We start from the raw sequence: 12,955 nt of genomic DNA, 5'->3' as shown, positions 1-12,955 counted from the left end.
ACTCTACTTGACAAATAAAAGGTTGGATTTTTTTAATTGGTTGGAGGAAAAATCAAGCCAAGGAATGGTAGTGTCAGCAGAGAGAAGCATGGGGGACTGCAGCTGCTTTTCATATCTCAATCAACAGCTTAAGATGCTGTTTTATCTCATTGTGTATATTCGTAGGTACCCTACAAAACTAACAAATCTGACTGCCTCATAAATCAATTACACTTCAACTCAAAAGAGCTTCTGGTAAGTGTCAACAGTGTATAGTATCAACAGTATGCAGTTGCTGATAAGTCTGCAGTAAGAACAACTTGACTTTTCTTGGAGGTAGGAAGCTAAACTCTAGTTTGCATGCTGTCCAGCTGCAGCAGAGTAAATGGAGTTGTCTTGTCAGGCAGTATTTTTATGCTAGTAGCTATGCTTTGGTTGATCTGGTGGTACTGCACAGTATGTCTCCAGGAGAAATAAAATAAAGGAGAATCGCATTTTATTAAGATGATACTAGCCTTTACCATGTAGTTGCTGCTAGTGCAAACTAGCAATGCAACTAGCTCACACACAAGCTATGCACTGAGCATAGCTGCATAATTTGGCCAATGCTGAGAATTTTAGTAGCTCACTATACCTGTCATTCAGGAAAATTTTTGCCTGGTGCACAGTGAACTGGATAACAAAGGATGATTGCAGTATTTCTTCGGTATGAAAATTTGTACATAGTTGAATCAATCTCATGCACTGAGCTGTTACATTTTGGTTTTGTCTTGGATTTGCTGTCTGGTAAGATGATTTAATGACTGTCTATTGCTTAGTGTCTTGGAGAAAGAGAGGTATTTAGTAAACGACATAAGAATTGAGTAGATAGGGGATAGTATCATCAAGAGGTATGGGCTCCACTAGAGATTTTTCTCCATTAAAACCACTGTGAAGAATTACTAGAGAGAGTTGTATAAAGTATGATTGCTTTCATTTCTTTGTGAGATCATTTCATAGAAGGGTGAATGCTTTCTGAAAATAACTCTGATGCCTTTTAAGTTTACAAAAAATGCTTGTGAAACCCCTGAGAAAACTTTGCGTGTTTTTGTGCTGTTTTCATGATGTTTATGTGACAAACATTTAGCTGAAACATTAGGCACCTTTCAGTTTCAGTTGAACAACTTGCTTAGAAATATATGATCTGCATGTATCTTTACAAATGCATGCTTACTAACTTGCTGTGGTCTGGTCGCCTTGCACATACATCTCCTGCCTTACAGTTTTAGCACACTTTGAAAGTTTCTATTTCCTATTGCTGTCAGTGAGTCTTAAAAAGCTCTGTCTGAAGACGGCACTAAAATGTTCAAGTGTTAGGTGCTGGAGCCTAAGGCAAAAAGGTATCTGTGGAGGCATGGGTGGAAAGCCAGGACCAGGTTACCTGATGTAGAACGTGTGTGCTCCACTGAGCTGTGCTAGCAGAGATCCTCCTGCCTCCTTAGCTCTGCACTAGTACATCTCCATCTGCTTGGGTACCACAAAAAGTGTCTGCCACAGTGTTTGATCAGCGTAAGAGTTTGCTGCCTCTTGTGTGTCACTTGCCCTGGGAAGGTAAGGCCGGGGCCAAGAGGGCAGGGAGCAGGGAAGCCTGAACGGGCTGTCCGCTTCTCAGTGCCCTCTCCCTCCTTAAGATCACTCCTCTCTGCCCATGTAGACACAGGGGAAAGGGACTGCTCAGTCTGAGCAGACCAAGGCAGAACAAAAAAGAGCTATTGCTGAGACAACATGCAGTGCAGTGTAAGTTCCATGTATGTTGGGTCTGTGGAGCTGAGTGCACTCCAGGCAGTTTGCAGCAGGTGGTTAAGTACAGATGTGTGATTTTCACTGCCAGCCATCGTGGGCTGACCTGTCTTTGGGAGTCCTTCTGTGTGCATAAAATGCACTTTGGGCAAGTAAGCATTTCGGTGGTCATACAGTGGGTGTCTGCATTTCCATCACCTCTAGTATTGTCTTTAACTTGTGTTAATTGGAAGTGGCAAAAGCTTTGAAAAGTGTTTTATGGCATTCAAGATAAGACTTTAATATTAAATTCATTTTTCCACAGTTCTATTAAGCCTTTTTTTTCCTGGTAGCACTCCTTTTTTTTTTTTTTCCTCCCAAATTAAAAAAAGAAAGCAAACATCTTGCTAAAGACAGGTTTTTAAAGGAGAGATAAAATCCTATATTCTGAGTGCGAGTTTTCCGGCATTTTGGTGTGTGTTAGAAGGGGCCCAGAGCTGCCTGCAGTAAGAACAGATTGCTTCATTTACTCTTGTGCTGTTGCTGTGTGAGTTAGAATCATAGGGAGATTTTTGATGGAAAATTTGTTTCTATGATATAATATTTCTTTCTGAGATCTGGATAGAATAAGATACAGTGATATGGGAAAAATACTGTCTTAGCTAATGCTGGTTTCTCTCTATACTTCTGCTTCACTGCCATCCATTCATCCAATTTGAAACAAATGTGTAGGGCTTGAATATCCAAAACAGTGGGTTGCATTCTGTGTGTACTTCTGTGAAGTTATGTGCATCAGGTTGTTTTTTTTTTTTCTTTTGCCTATTCCATTAGTTTAATTACATGTTATATAGAATCTCTTGGGAAAAAAAAAAAAAAAAGGACAGATTTCTTCCGGATGTGGCTTCACACAGGCCTGACTGTACCATTGAAGTGGCCAGTGGAAAGAAAAGCAAGCTGCTGTGATCCACTTACACACAGAGACAAATTAAAACCATATATTGTTTATATTTATATTTACTTACAGTGTGTTTTTATTTTTAAAGAAGAATTATGCACTAGTTATTAAAATATGAGCACTTTAGCAAATTTTTATATTTGAATACTCAGGATAGCTCGTTTAATGCAGGAGTCAACATAAGCATCTAAAACCATGGTTTGAATATCCTGCTTAGGCATTTGCCTCTGAAATTCCCTAATTAATTCATTTCTAGAAGCTGGGAGGAGATAGCTGGGGAGTAATTGTTTTCAGTCATCTGATTTATAAAGCCATTAGCCATTACAGACTTTTTTGCTTGAGCAGTGTGATGGTTCAAATCAGTGACTCCGGGCAAACTCCAAAAAAGTATTTTTAATTGCAGTACTAGGGAACATTCAAATCTGTTAAAATTATTGTTGTTGGGTTTTGGGGGTGTGTGTTTGTTTGTTTGTTTGTTTTGCTTTGTTTATCCTTCCTGTCTCTACTCACAGGTAACATCATGGTGCTGTGGTCAACTTGCAGAACATCAGTACTTAAATCTGTAACAAACCGATTCATTAAGAATTTGGCCTGCTCGGGGATCTGTGCCAGCCTAGTCTGTGTGCCTTTTGACATTGCTCTTAGTGCCAGTCCACACTGCTGCTGGTGGATCTATACGATGCTCTTCTGCAGAATTGCCAAGTTTCTGCACAAAGTCTTCTGCTCAGTGACTATCCTTAGTTTTCCAGCCATTGCTCTTGACAGGTAAGAGAGCAAATTTGCCAGGATCCTTGATATTTCTTTCTTCTTTCTCCCTTTGAAACCCTTTTCTCCCTTTCATACTGGTCTTGCTCTTGTTCCAGTGCTATGCTCACAGTGTACAGCTTCTTTCTAGAATGTATTGGGATAAATATTCTTCTCTGTAACATTGAAAACCTTTATTTTTCAGTTTACCCTGATATCTCTGGACATTTATAAAGGACTTTGAGTCTATAGATTTGTCTTCAGAGAAGTTGTTATCCTTTCTTTCTTCCTGTTAATAATTCTTGTTCAGTAACGGAACTTGAAAGCAGATGACTTCAGACCATAGACAAGGTGCACATTTTTAACTGTGGAAGTTGAAAGCCATTGACTGTTAGAAGAATTTACCAATGCCTGAGGTAGATGTCCATCAATTTCAAATTTCAAATGTAGATTTGTTTTAAAAAACCCCAAACAATATTAATACAACCAGAATTACTTCAGAGAGGTTTTGTATGTAGAAGATCAGTCTAAAACAAAAGTGGCCCTTTGGACTGTCTTAAGTTTTTGGATTCCATTCATTTTGCTTATTATTATTATGAGCAGTCACTGATCCCACCTAAATGCACAGCTCTATCATCTTGACAGTGACTGTAAGTTAGATATTTTTAAGGAAGGGTAGATACTCATTTAATACAGTTGACATTACTAAACCAGCAGAATTATACACGTTAGATAAAATTGTTTGTCTGTTATCATGTCTCACCACAGAATACATTAGCTCTGCAAAACCAAACTATACCTAATAAAGTGATATGTCTCTTACTTTAATGTTAATATCTTCATAAATGCAGTATCACTATCTGTAATGCACACCAGTGTTGCCACTGGAACAGCATATCGTTTCCCCTTCACCAGTAAAACTTGTGATCTTCCTCACAAAAATCAGAAACTGCTACCGTTTGTAATGGTAAGTGTAAAAGGATAGGTCTCTCATGAAAATTCTGTGAGCTTAAAAGTCCACAGTAGTAAGCAAACAATGAATCGGTGCCTGAAATTTGAAGTGCATGTCAGAGATGCACCTTTTTTTTTTAATGCACACAGAGTGTTCAGTGTTTGACTACTTTTTTGCTCAGGGCCTTGCCAAATCAGAGCTTGTGCAAAACAAAACCCCATTGTACTTCCAGTAGATGGGTACATGTAATTTATGACCAACAGCTTTTTCCAAATATCCAGAGAAAAGTTCTATCATAAAGCAGCTTTTCAAATTAACTATGAATCTGGCCTTTCAATGTGACCTATCTATCCCTCCATCATATTTTCTGAAATTTTGTGCTGCATACAGTATACTGTCCAGTTCACAAGTAGGTAAATGATGAAATCTTCAAAATAATGTTCATACGCATCAGCCAAAGTGATATAGTCCCAGTTATTGAAAGAATTGTTTACCACCAATAATGTGATCCTGAAGTTTGAATATTCAATTTTTTTGCTACAGACAGACCTGCAAAGGCAGACCCTTGGTTTTTGTAGGTTTTTTTTGTTTTGTTTTTATTTTTTTTTCTCTCAGGTAGAGAGCAGGTAGTCAGTTGGCGGCACGGTTAGGGATTTGGGGCATTATGCTCAGACAGTGGCTGAAAGGCTTGTCATAAGCATTATGCTCACTATAGACTTCACCCTTTGCATTGTCTCAGTTGTAATTTTTTTTTTTTTGACAGGTACTACTCTGTTTTATACCCTCTGGAAAGAAAAATATCTGATGCAAAATCCCGAGACCTGGTTATTTATATCTGGGCCCATGCAATAGTGGCCAGCATTCCAGTATTTGCTGTGACCAATGTGTCTGATATTTATGCCATGTCCACCTGTTCAGAATCTTGGAGTTATTCCCTTGGCCACCTGATATACGTCATTATCTATAACATCACCACTGTGATTGTACCAGTGGCTGTGGTATTTCTCTTTATGATTCTTATTCGCAGGGCACTGAGTGCCAGCCAGAAGAAAAAAGTCATCATAGCTGCCTTAAGGACCCCTCAGAACACCATTTCTATCCCTTATGCCTCCCAGCGAGAAGCTGAGCTTCATGCCATGCTGCTTTCCATGGTTATGATATTTATTTTCTGCAGCGTCCCCTATGTGACTTTGGTGATTTACCGCACCATACTCAATATTTCAGATATTTCAGTCTTCTTGCTCCTCACTGCCATTTGGTTGCCCAAGGTCTCTTTGCTGGCCAATCCTTTGTTATTTTTAACTGTTAACAAATCAGTACGGAAGTGCTTAGTGGGGACAATAGTACAGCTGCACCGAAGGTATAGCAGGAGAAACATTGTCAGCTCAGGTGGTGTTGCAGATTCTAATCTGGAGCCCAGTGCCCGTTCAGGGAGCCAGCTTCTGGAGATGTTTCATATTGGGCAACAACAAATCTTCAAGCCAACGGAAGATGAGGAGAATGAGACCACATCCATTGGCTCTGGTGACTTTAAACAGAAAGAAATTCCTACCACCAGTTTAGAGGTAGGAGAGACTTTGGTTCACAAATTTATACCACAGACGATTGCAGACTCTGCAGCTCAGGTGGCACCAGCTGTGCCCACAGAAGCTGATATGGTAAATGACAAGTATTCCATGCAGTTTGGTTTTGGACCCTTTGAGCTGCCTCCACAGTGGCTCTCAGAAAACCGAAACAGTAAGAAGCGACTCCTGCCTCCTTTGGGGAATACCCCTGAAGAGCTAATCCAGACAAAACAGCCCAAGTGTAAAGCAGAAAGAAAAATCAGCAGAAACAATAAAGTCAGTATCTTTCCCAAGGTGGATTCTTAGTAAGAACATGAGCTTTAAGTGACAGAGGAAGGTCGCCTTCTATTATATGTGTGATCCCATGGATCTTTGTTATGCTGAAATTTGTTACAGGCTGATTTTTTTTGTGCCAAATACAATTTAAACAAACAAACAAAAGGGAAACATATATACAATGTTCCTTATTAATATGCTTTCATGGAAATAATGTATCAAAAGATGGTGATTCTTAGTTTTATCTGTGAAATGCCTACAATGATACCTGCCTGATTAACTTTCAAGAGTACATATGGCTTTGAGAACACTTTGTATGGCTGAAGTATGGAAATAAGGCAGTCAGTTTGCTGGGAAACCTCATGTTGTATTAAAATGGACTGGGTATCAAAGTAACTTAATAGGAAAGGCTGTAGGGAGCAGAAGACACATGCAGAATAGGAAGTCCTAGCCTACAGTAAATAGACACAGCAAGGTTCTGCACATTTCATTAATGAAGTAAGATGGACTGTTAAGTACATCTATTTTCTGTTAAGCCCATTTCTTAAATCAGTGTTAAAAATAAAACTTGCTGGACTTTTTGCACAGGTTAGTTACCAAGTATCTGCCAAACACCTAAACTTTTTTGAAACCTAAACCACTATTTTTTGGCTTAAAACTTCAGGGAAGCCAAGGATATCCAAATCATCATGTGTGTCAAACCTGAGAAAGACCTTTTTTTAAAAAAAACTACATTCCTGTACTTTTAAGTAAAAACTGGATTGGAGACCACGCAGGACAAATCCTGACTCCAGTAAACAAGTGTGTATGTGCCAAGGGCATAAATAAAACACTTTGATCCTGTGATAAAGGGCATATACAAATGTCCCAACAGTGTAACGTGTGTATTGTGTAAGTAACCAAGGGGTCAACCTTAAAATAGACTCATCTGCTGGTGCACTTTGCTGTTTTCTTATGGGAAAGCTAGCAAATGAAATGGGTCAGAAATGCTAGTAGCCTTGTACTGAACTGCTGAGTGAGGAAGCTGATAACAGACCCCAAAAGGCAAGGTTTATTAATGCTGTTGCTCACTGTTGTCAGAGGTAGGGAGGTTTTCCTTCTACCTTCACAGATACCGATACAACCATCCTACTCCACTTGTGTCACAGAGTAGACCACATGAGACTTTCAAATCTGGTGCCTAATTACTGAGTGAGTCAGAGTCCTGCCATCCCTGGTATCAGCACACCAGCCATTCTATGAGAGTTCAGGCATCGTACTGCAGCTTACCCCCCTGCATCATCACAGGCATATTGTCTTGTTCATACTGAGCGTGAATTTTAAACTATATTAGTCTGTTAGATGACCTGAAACTATTGTAACCCTGGCATTTTAATCCTTGCCCAGTTGCAAGTAGTCTTTCCTTCTTCCTTATCTGCATTCACTGTTGTCTCCGTGGGTGGTTTCTTAAAAGCACAATGTAGTAACATCTGTGTACTCCTTGTGGTTCTCCTGTGCTTTAGCCCTTCGGTGCATGCTGAACCTTTATCTGTAGTTACTGCCTGTTTATGAAAGTAGTTTTCTTTAAAGCATACTTTTAAAAGGACAAGGTGAAGAATCTTGCCAAGTTCACAGTAACTTAGTAAATCCAACCGGTTAATGTTAAAAGTGAGAAAAAATTCTGCGGAAGCAGAATTTGGAGATGTACTTGTTCTTCCTTTGACATGTTTGAAGAAAGTCAGCAGCTTCCAATGGCTCCAAGGTGGTGGATTTCTACAAGGCATTAAAAGCAAGTGTTTTAATAAAAATGTATTAAGAAACAAAGTTTATAAATTACTGTGTAAGTCATGTTTTTTCTCCATTGCCTCTTTGGTTTCGGTGCACTTCACTTCTTGCTAGTTCAGGAACTTCTCAGCTTGGGAGTGAGGAGCAGTCTTCAATGGGTGCAGATGGGTGGTGGGAACTCCAGCTGCCCTGCTTCTTAGATGCAGAGATGAGAAGGCAGACATAGCTTGCCTGAAATCAGACGGAAGAAATATTCCAGGAAAAAGTGTTTCTTCTGTGGCAGAGACGTACCATAGCAGACTTTTTTTTTAACTGTTCATAAAAAGTAATTTAATGGAGTGTTTGTTTTTCCAAAGTTAGTGAAAGAACAGATGCCATTCAAAAAATCCTGAAAACCTCAAAAACAAAGTAGGAGTTATTGTTGCCTTATGAATTCTGGTTAAATTTAATATTTATGGCCCACTTATATATAGATACTGGTCAAAGTCTGTGTTTAATGAATGTGGATAAATGGTTACTGAGATCTGAACTCCTCTAAGGAAAGCTAACAGTTTTATCCTTTTCAACTCTCATGTTGAATGAAATGCCAGTGATAAATTCAAAGAGCCAAATTGCATAGAATTTAGTTTTATCATATCTGGAAAGCAAAGGGTTTGTGGTGGTTTTTGACCGTTGAGACAAAAACATCCTTTTCTTTCAAAGAGGCCACATGTAAAAACTTGCTTGTATTTTTTTTTTTAGCAGCCTGTATCTGAAGGCATTGAAACCTTTCAGCAAGAAATTAATGAAGGTGGTTTTCCATACCTGAAGAATTACTTGGAAATATTTTATTTTAGTCCCTCTTTCAACAGTTTATCCACGTGAATGTTTAAGGGAAGTGGAAAAAATACACAAAAGCACATCTTTGCATAGGAAAAATAATAATCTGTGTAAAATTTGTAATACAGTACAGCCTCTGTGCTAGAATTGTCATCAGAAAACAGTAATTCAGGAGACTCTATGCAAGGTGGAATATTCGACTTGTAGAGTTTGATTTTTAACTTCATCTAAGACAGGGGTAACTTTTAAGTCAATACTGCTGTCTGTTGGCTTGATGTTAAAATGATTTCTACTGGGCAAAATGTTCTCCAGCATCCAATATGAAAAAAAATAAATCAAGACTTGTTTTCTTCTTTAGCATCACATTAAAGATAAGCAAAAGTGGGGTTGTTTTGTTGTTATGATGGTTGTTTTTAACCACCACAGGTGTTGGTTAAGATAAATTTTTCTCTCCAGATTATTGATGAAAGAAATTGAAGTACAATGCAAAGCTGTGGGAACTGCAGAAGTGAAAGCCTGGAGCAATTTGGCCTGTGCAAATAGATTTAAAGGCTAAATCTTACTACTGGAGAATAAACTTGGAGGAAGGAAAGTTAAACCTCATTATTCTAGCACTTAGGGGAGAAAACCAGAAAATGGAGCTCATATTAAAAAAAGGAAGAAATCCTTTAAAAAGGATGAAGAGACTATGGGGACAATGACAATTTATTGTTCCTAGATAGCCTCAAGAAATACTGTTAAATTGAAACATTATGTAAAAATTAAAAAAAAAGAAAAAAACCTACACAGTCCATCAGCACTAAATAATGCTATATTGGTTGGCTACTTGGCAACAATGTATTTTGCACAATGGGATAAACTTCCAGAGAAAAGCAGGTGTTTTCTAGAAATTCACCAAGTATTCTACTCTATAACAGATCCAATTGTTACTAAGCTGCAGTAATTTAGTGAATGCATTTGTTCTGGTTTTAAAAAGACACCTATAGATAATGTTTTGTTGAAAAGGCTGGCTGGATTTCTGTAGTGAGTTTTCTTCTACTCTGCTCCCTGTTTCCTGCAAAAATATTCCTGTATCAGTGGGCTGTATCTTGAAGAATGGTGAGGAAAGTGAGGCTGTGGCTCCAGATCAGTAGGACTGGGACTTAGCAGCTGGTTCCAGCTAAACAGGAGCTGTCCCATAAGCTACTGTGAAGGTAACCAGCTCTGGAGGTGATGATGTCCCACAGAACTCAGGTGGTTTCTCTCATTCATGTCACCTGACCTCGCACAGCATAATTTGATAAAGAATGTAAACATAAAAAAAGCAAAATCCCTGCCTTCTTATTTGATGTAAGTTACTGTGTAATTGCGCTTTAACCTACATAGGAGTCAGTATGAGATAATCAATGGGTTGAGGTTTTTTTCCTTTTTTTTTTGGCCATGAAGGACTCACCGCCCTCCCAAAAGATACAGTTGAAATTATTGCTTTCAAACTTAAAACATTCTTACCTCTTCGAAAGACTGCTTATTTTAGTTGAAGTGACTTTCTCTGTGCAAAGTAGGGGTATTAGCAGCATTTCTAAATGAGTTATGATGATGTCTTTAACTATCAGACTGGGACAACAAGTTAGTCACTGCAATCTTCAGTAATTTGTACTTCAAGGACAGTTTAGGAAAACACAACAAAACAAAACACATCTTGTAAAAAATTGCAGAACTCCAGATGCAGGTGCTTGCACTCAGGAGGAAGTTGATTCCTCCCCTCCCCTGGAGGACACAGAGGGGGAACAGCAGGAACCAGCCCAAAGTAATCTTTGTTCCATGTCTGCTTTTAAGCTGCTAAACCAGCCAGAGGTGGTGAAGAGTATGCAGAGGCTTTCTTCAGGGACAACAATACAAAAGTCAGATGCAGAAGCATTCTTCATCGCAGTGAAAGCCCCTCTGCATGTGCATAGGAGCAGTTCTCTTGTTTCTCTTCCGTGAGGAGAAAGTGGACTATTTTTTAAAGAAAGCACAGGACACACCAAATCAGATCCAAACCTTGAATACGCCTTTGGTAATGCAAACCAGGGTTTCTCTACACAGCTGTTATTTTGCATCCTGAGGTTCCCTATAGCTAACCATAATGGACTGAGATGGTGATTTACTCCAGAAAAGTCCTGTGTGCACAGTACTTACCTAAGCAGTATTGTGTTTACCTCCATTTTCTGTAAAACTAAACCCTCTACTTTTTGCCTGGCTCATATTCTAAGCTGCAGAAGGTGGTCCTTAGACACTTGTAGGACCTCATTCTTCCTTGCACCTGTCCGGTAGCCAACTCCAACACACTGCACCCCATGGCACTTAGACATTTCAGCACAACAGAATCCGATTTCAGCTCCTGCTTCCTAAACTCTGCTGTTTGCCAGCAGAAGAAGGTGTGGCAGCGTGGAAGACAGTCTCGTCAGGGCAGGACCCTTCTCAATGCAAATCAAAGAATGAAAGCCTGGCTTTATTAAACATGGTGTAAGTTTTACCATTGACTTAGGACTTAACATATTAGTTCAGCCTTTGCTCCTCAGCTGACAGGTTACTATGCTGTATCACTATTGCTGATGGAGCACACTACAGAACTCTGCTCATCCTCACTGAGGGTTTCTGGAAAAGTTGGAATATCGCCCAAAATTCCTGGCTTTTTGCCCTGGACCTGGCACATGCCAATCAAAATATATTAATACATAACTTGTGTTTTGTCCTTTGCAAAATAAGGGTCTGTTTATTCCCCTAACATTTAGGGGAATTAATGTAATGAAATTTAGCTGTGCTTATCCTGATCCAAGTAGTAGAACTGTTACAGTTTACCTTAAAAATATTGCCTATGGTAAAGAAAAGCTACTTCAGATCAATACACAAAATAATATTAAAAATATCAAAGAGAAATAATTAATAAGCATTAAACAAAGTCTTGATAATTTGCCCTTCACCCTGGAAGAGACAATGAAAGTGTTTTGGCTACCTATTTGTGTATCAAAATGCTGTTCAGCAGAGGAGTATGAAGATAAGTAGTAGTAATGGAAACAAGTTCCCTATATTTCCCCCGCTCATTTGTGTTTCTTCTTGATTGGGTTAGGGAGAAAAGGGTAAGTGAATTGTTACTATAGTGACTGTTCGAGTATCAAGACAGCTTGTCTAAATGTGTCTTCATCATGTTGTAACGTATCTTTTAGGATGAAAAGCACCTCTTGGGGTGCTTTTCTTGCTGTGCCCTTCCTAGACACAAGAGTTTTCTCCAGTTCAACACTTTTTCTTTTTTTCAGTCATCATAATTCAGAGAATTATCTAGTTTATCATGGAACAAAACTGACCTATTCCCAGAAAGGCGAAAAAGAAAGCACACCCTTTGTTCTGCTTTTCTAGTGCAAACTTTATTATAAACCCACCTGCAACAATATTTGAGATTACATAATATTTGATGTTTACAAAGTTCAGACCTTTTAATGGAGATGAAGACTCTTATGGCCCAATTTGCAGGATTTGAGATGAACTCCATGAACCCCTTCTCTTCCTCTCTGGGTCTTCTAGGACACCTAACAGTCACGGATCATAAGATCAACTGTGGTTTGAGATATCTCTGCTAAGCCATTATTATTAACTCTTGGGTGTGACAGCCTCACTGAAAACCTTCACTGATTCTATGTGGACAAGCAGCAGTAAGAAGCCTGTTCCCACACCACTTTCAAAGGAGTTTTACGTCCCTTTGTTACCAAACGCAGAGCTGGACACTCTCCTTTCACGGGCTCTTCTGAGGTTGCCGGCAATCTGTAACACAGGAAGCTGACAGCAAGTCAAACTCTGTCAGCTGTTAAGCATATACAGTCTAATGTAGGAAGAAATAAATATTGGGGTAGTTATACCTCACTGCTTTCCATACCTCATTATTCATAGCTAATATAATTCCCAATGCAGCAAAAGCCAGACTTTAGTTTAGCTAGTTCTGAACTATATGGTCCATTCTACTGCTTTCTCATTGTCATTACCGGCCCTAAATAGACAACTTGTGGATGTAAACGTTCATTCTTCTATTTTTGCTTCAAATCGTGGTCTGCACCATCTGGAAAGCACCACACATTCCAAACACCCCTACGGTATTCCATTAGCAATTGCAGGATTTATATTATAATTTTA

At 39.0% G+C, this 12,955-nt stretch overlaps 1 protein-coding gene across 1 annotated transcript in view; it reads left to right on the top strand.

The window, feature by feature from the left end:
• GPR176 (G protein-coupled receptor 176) overlaps positions 1-6,376 on the top strand; it is a 43,249-nt gene extending 36,873 nt beyond the window's left edge. The window contains exons 2-3 of the mRNA XM_049825447.1: positions 3,205-3,457; positions 5,152-6,376. Coding sequence (XP_049681404.1) covers positions 3,205-3,457; positions 5,152-6,259 — 1,361 coding nt within the window. The 3' untranslated portion in view covers positions 6,260-6,376. The remainder of the gene's footprint in view (positions 1-3,204; positions 3,458-5,151) is intronic.
• The last annotated feature ends 6,579 nt before the right edge of the window (positions 6,377-12,955 follow it).

Source organism: Accipiter gentilis, chromosome 22 (assembly GCF_929443795.1).
Source record: "Accipiter gentilis chromosome 22, bAccGen1.1, whole genome shotgun sequence".
In the NCBI taxonomy this organism is placed as follows: domain Eukaryota; kingdom Metazoa; phylum Chordata; class Aves; order Accipitriformes; family Accipitridae; genus Astur; species Astur gentilis.
The sequence above is the reverse complement of the archived record's forward strand: the minus strand, read 5'-3'. Positions and strand labels throughout refer to the sequence as shown.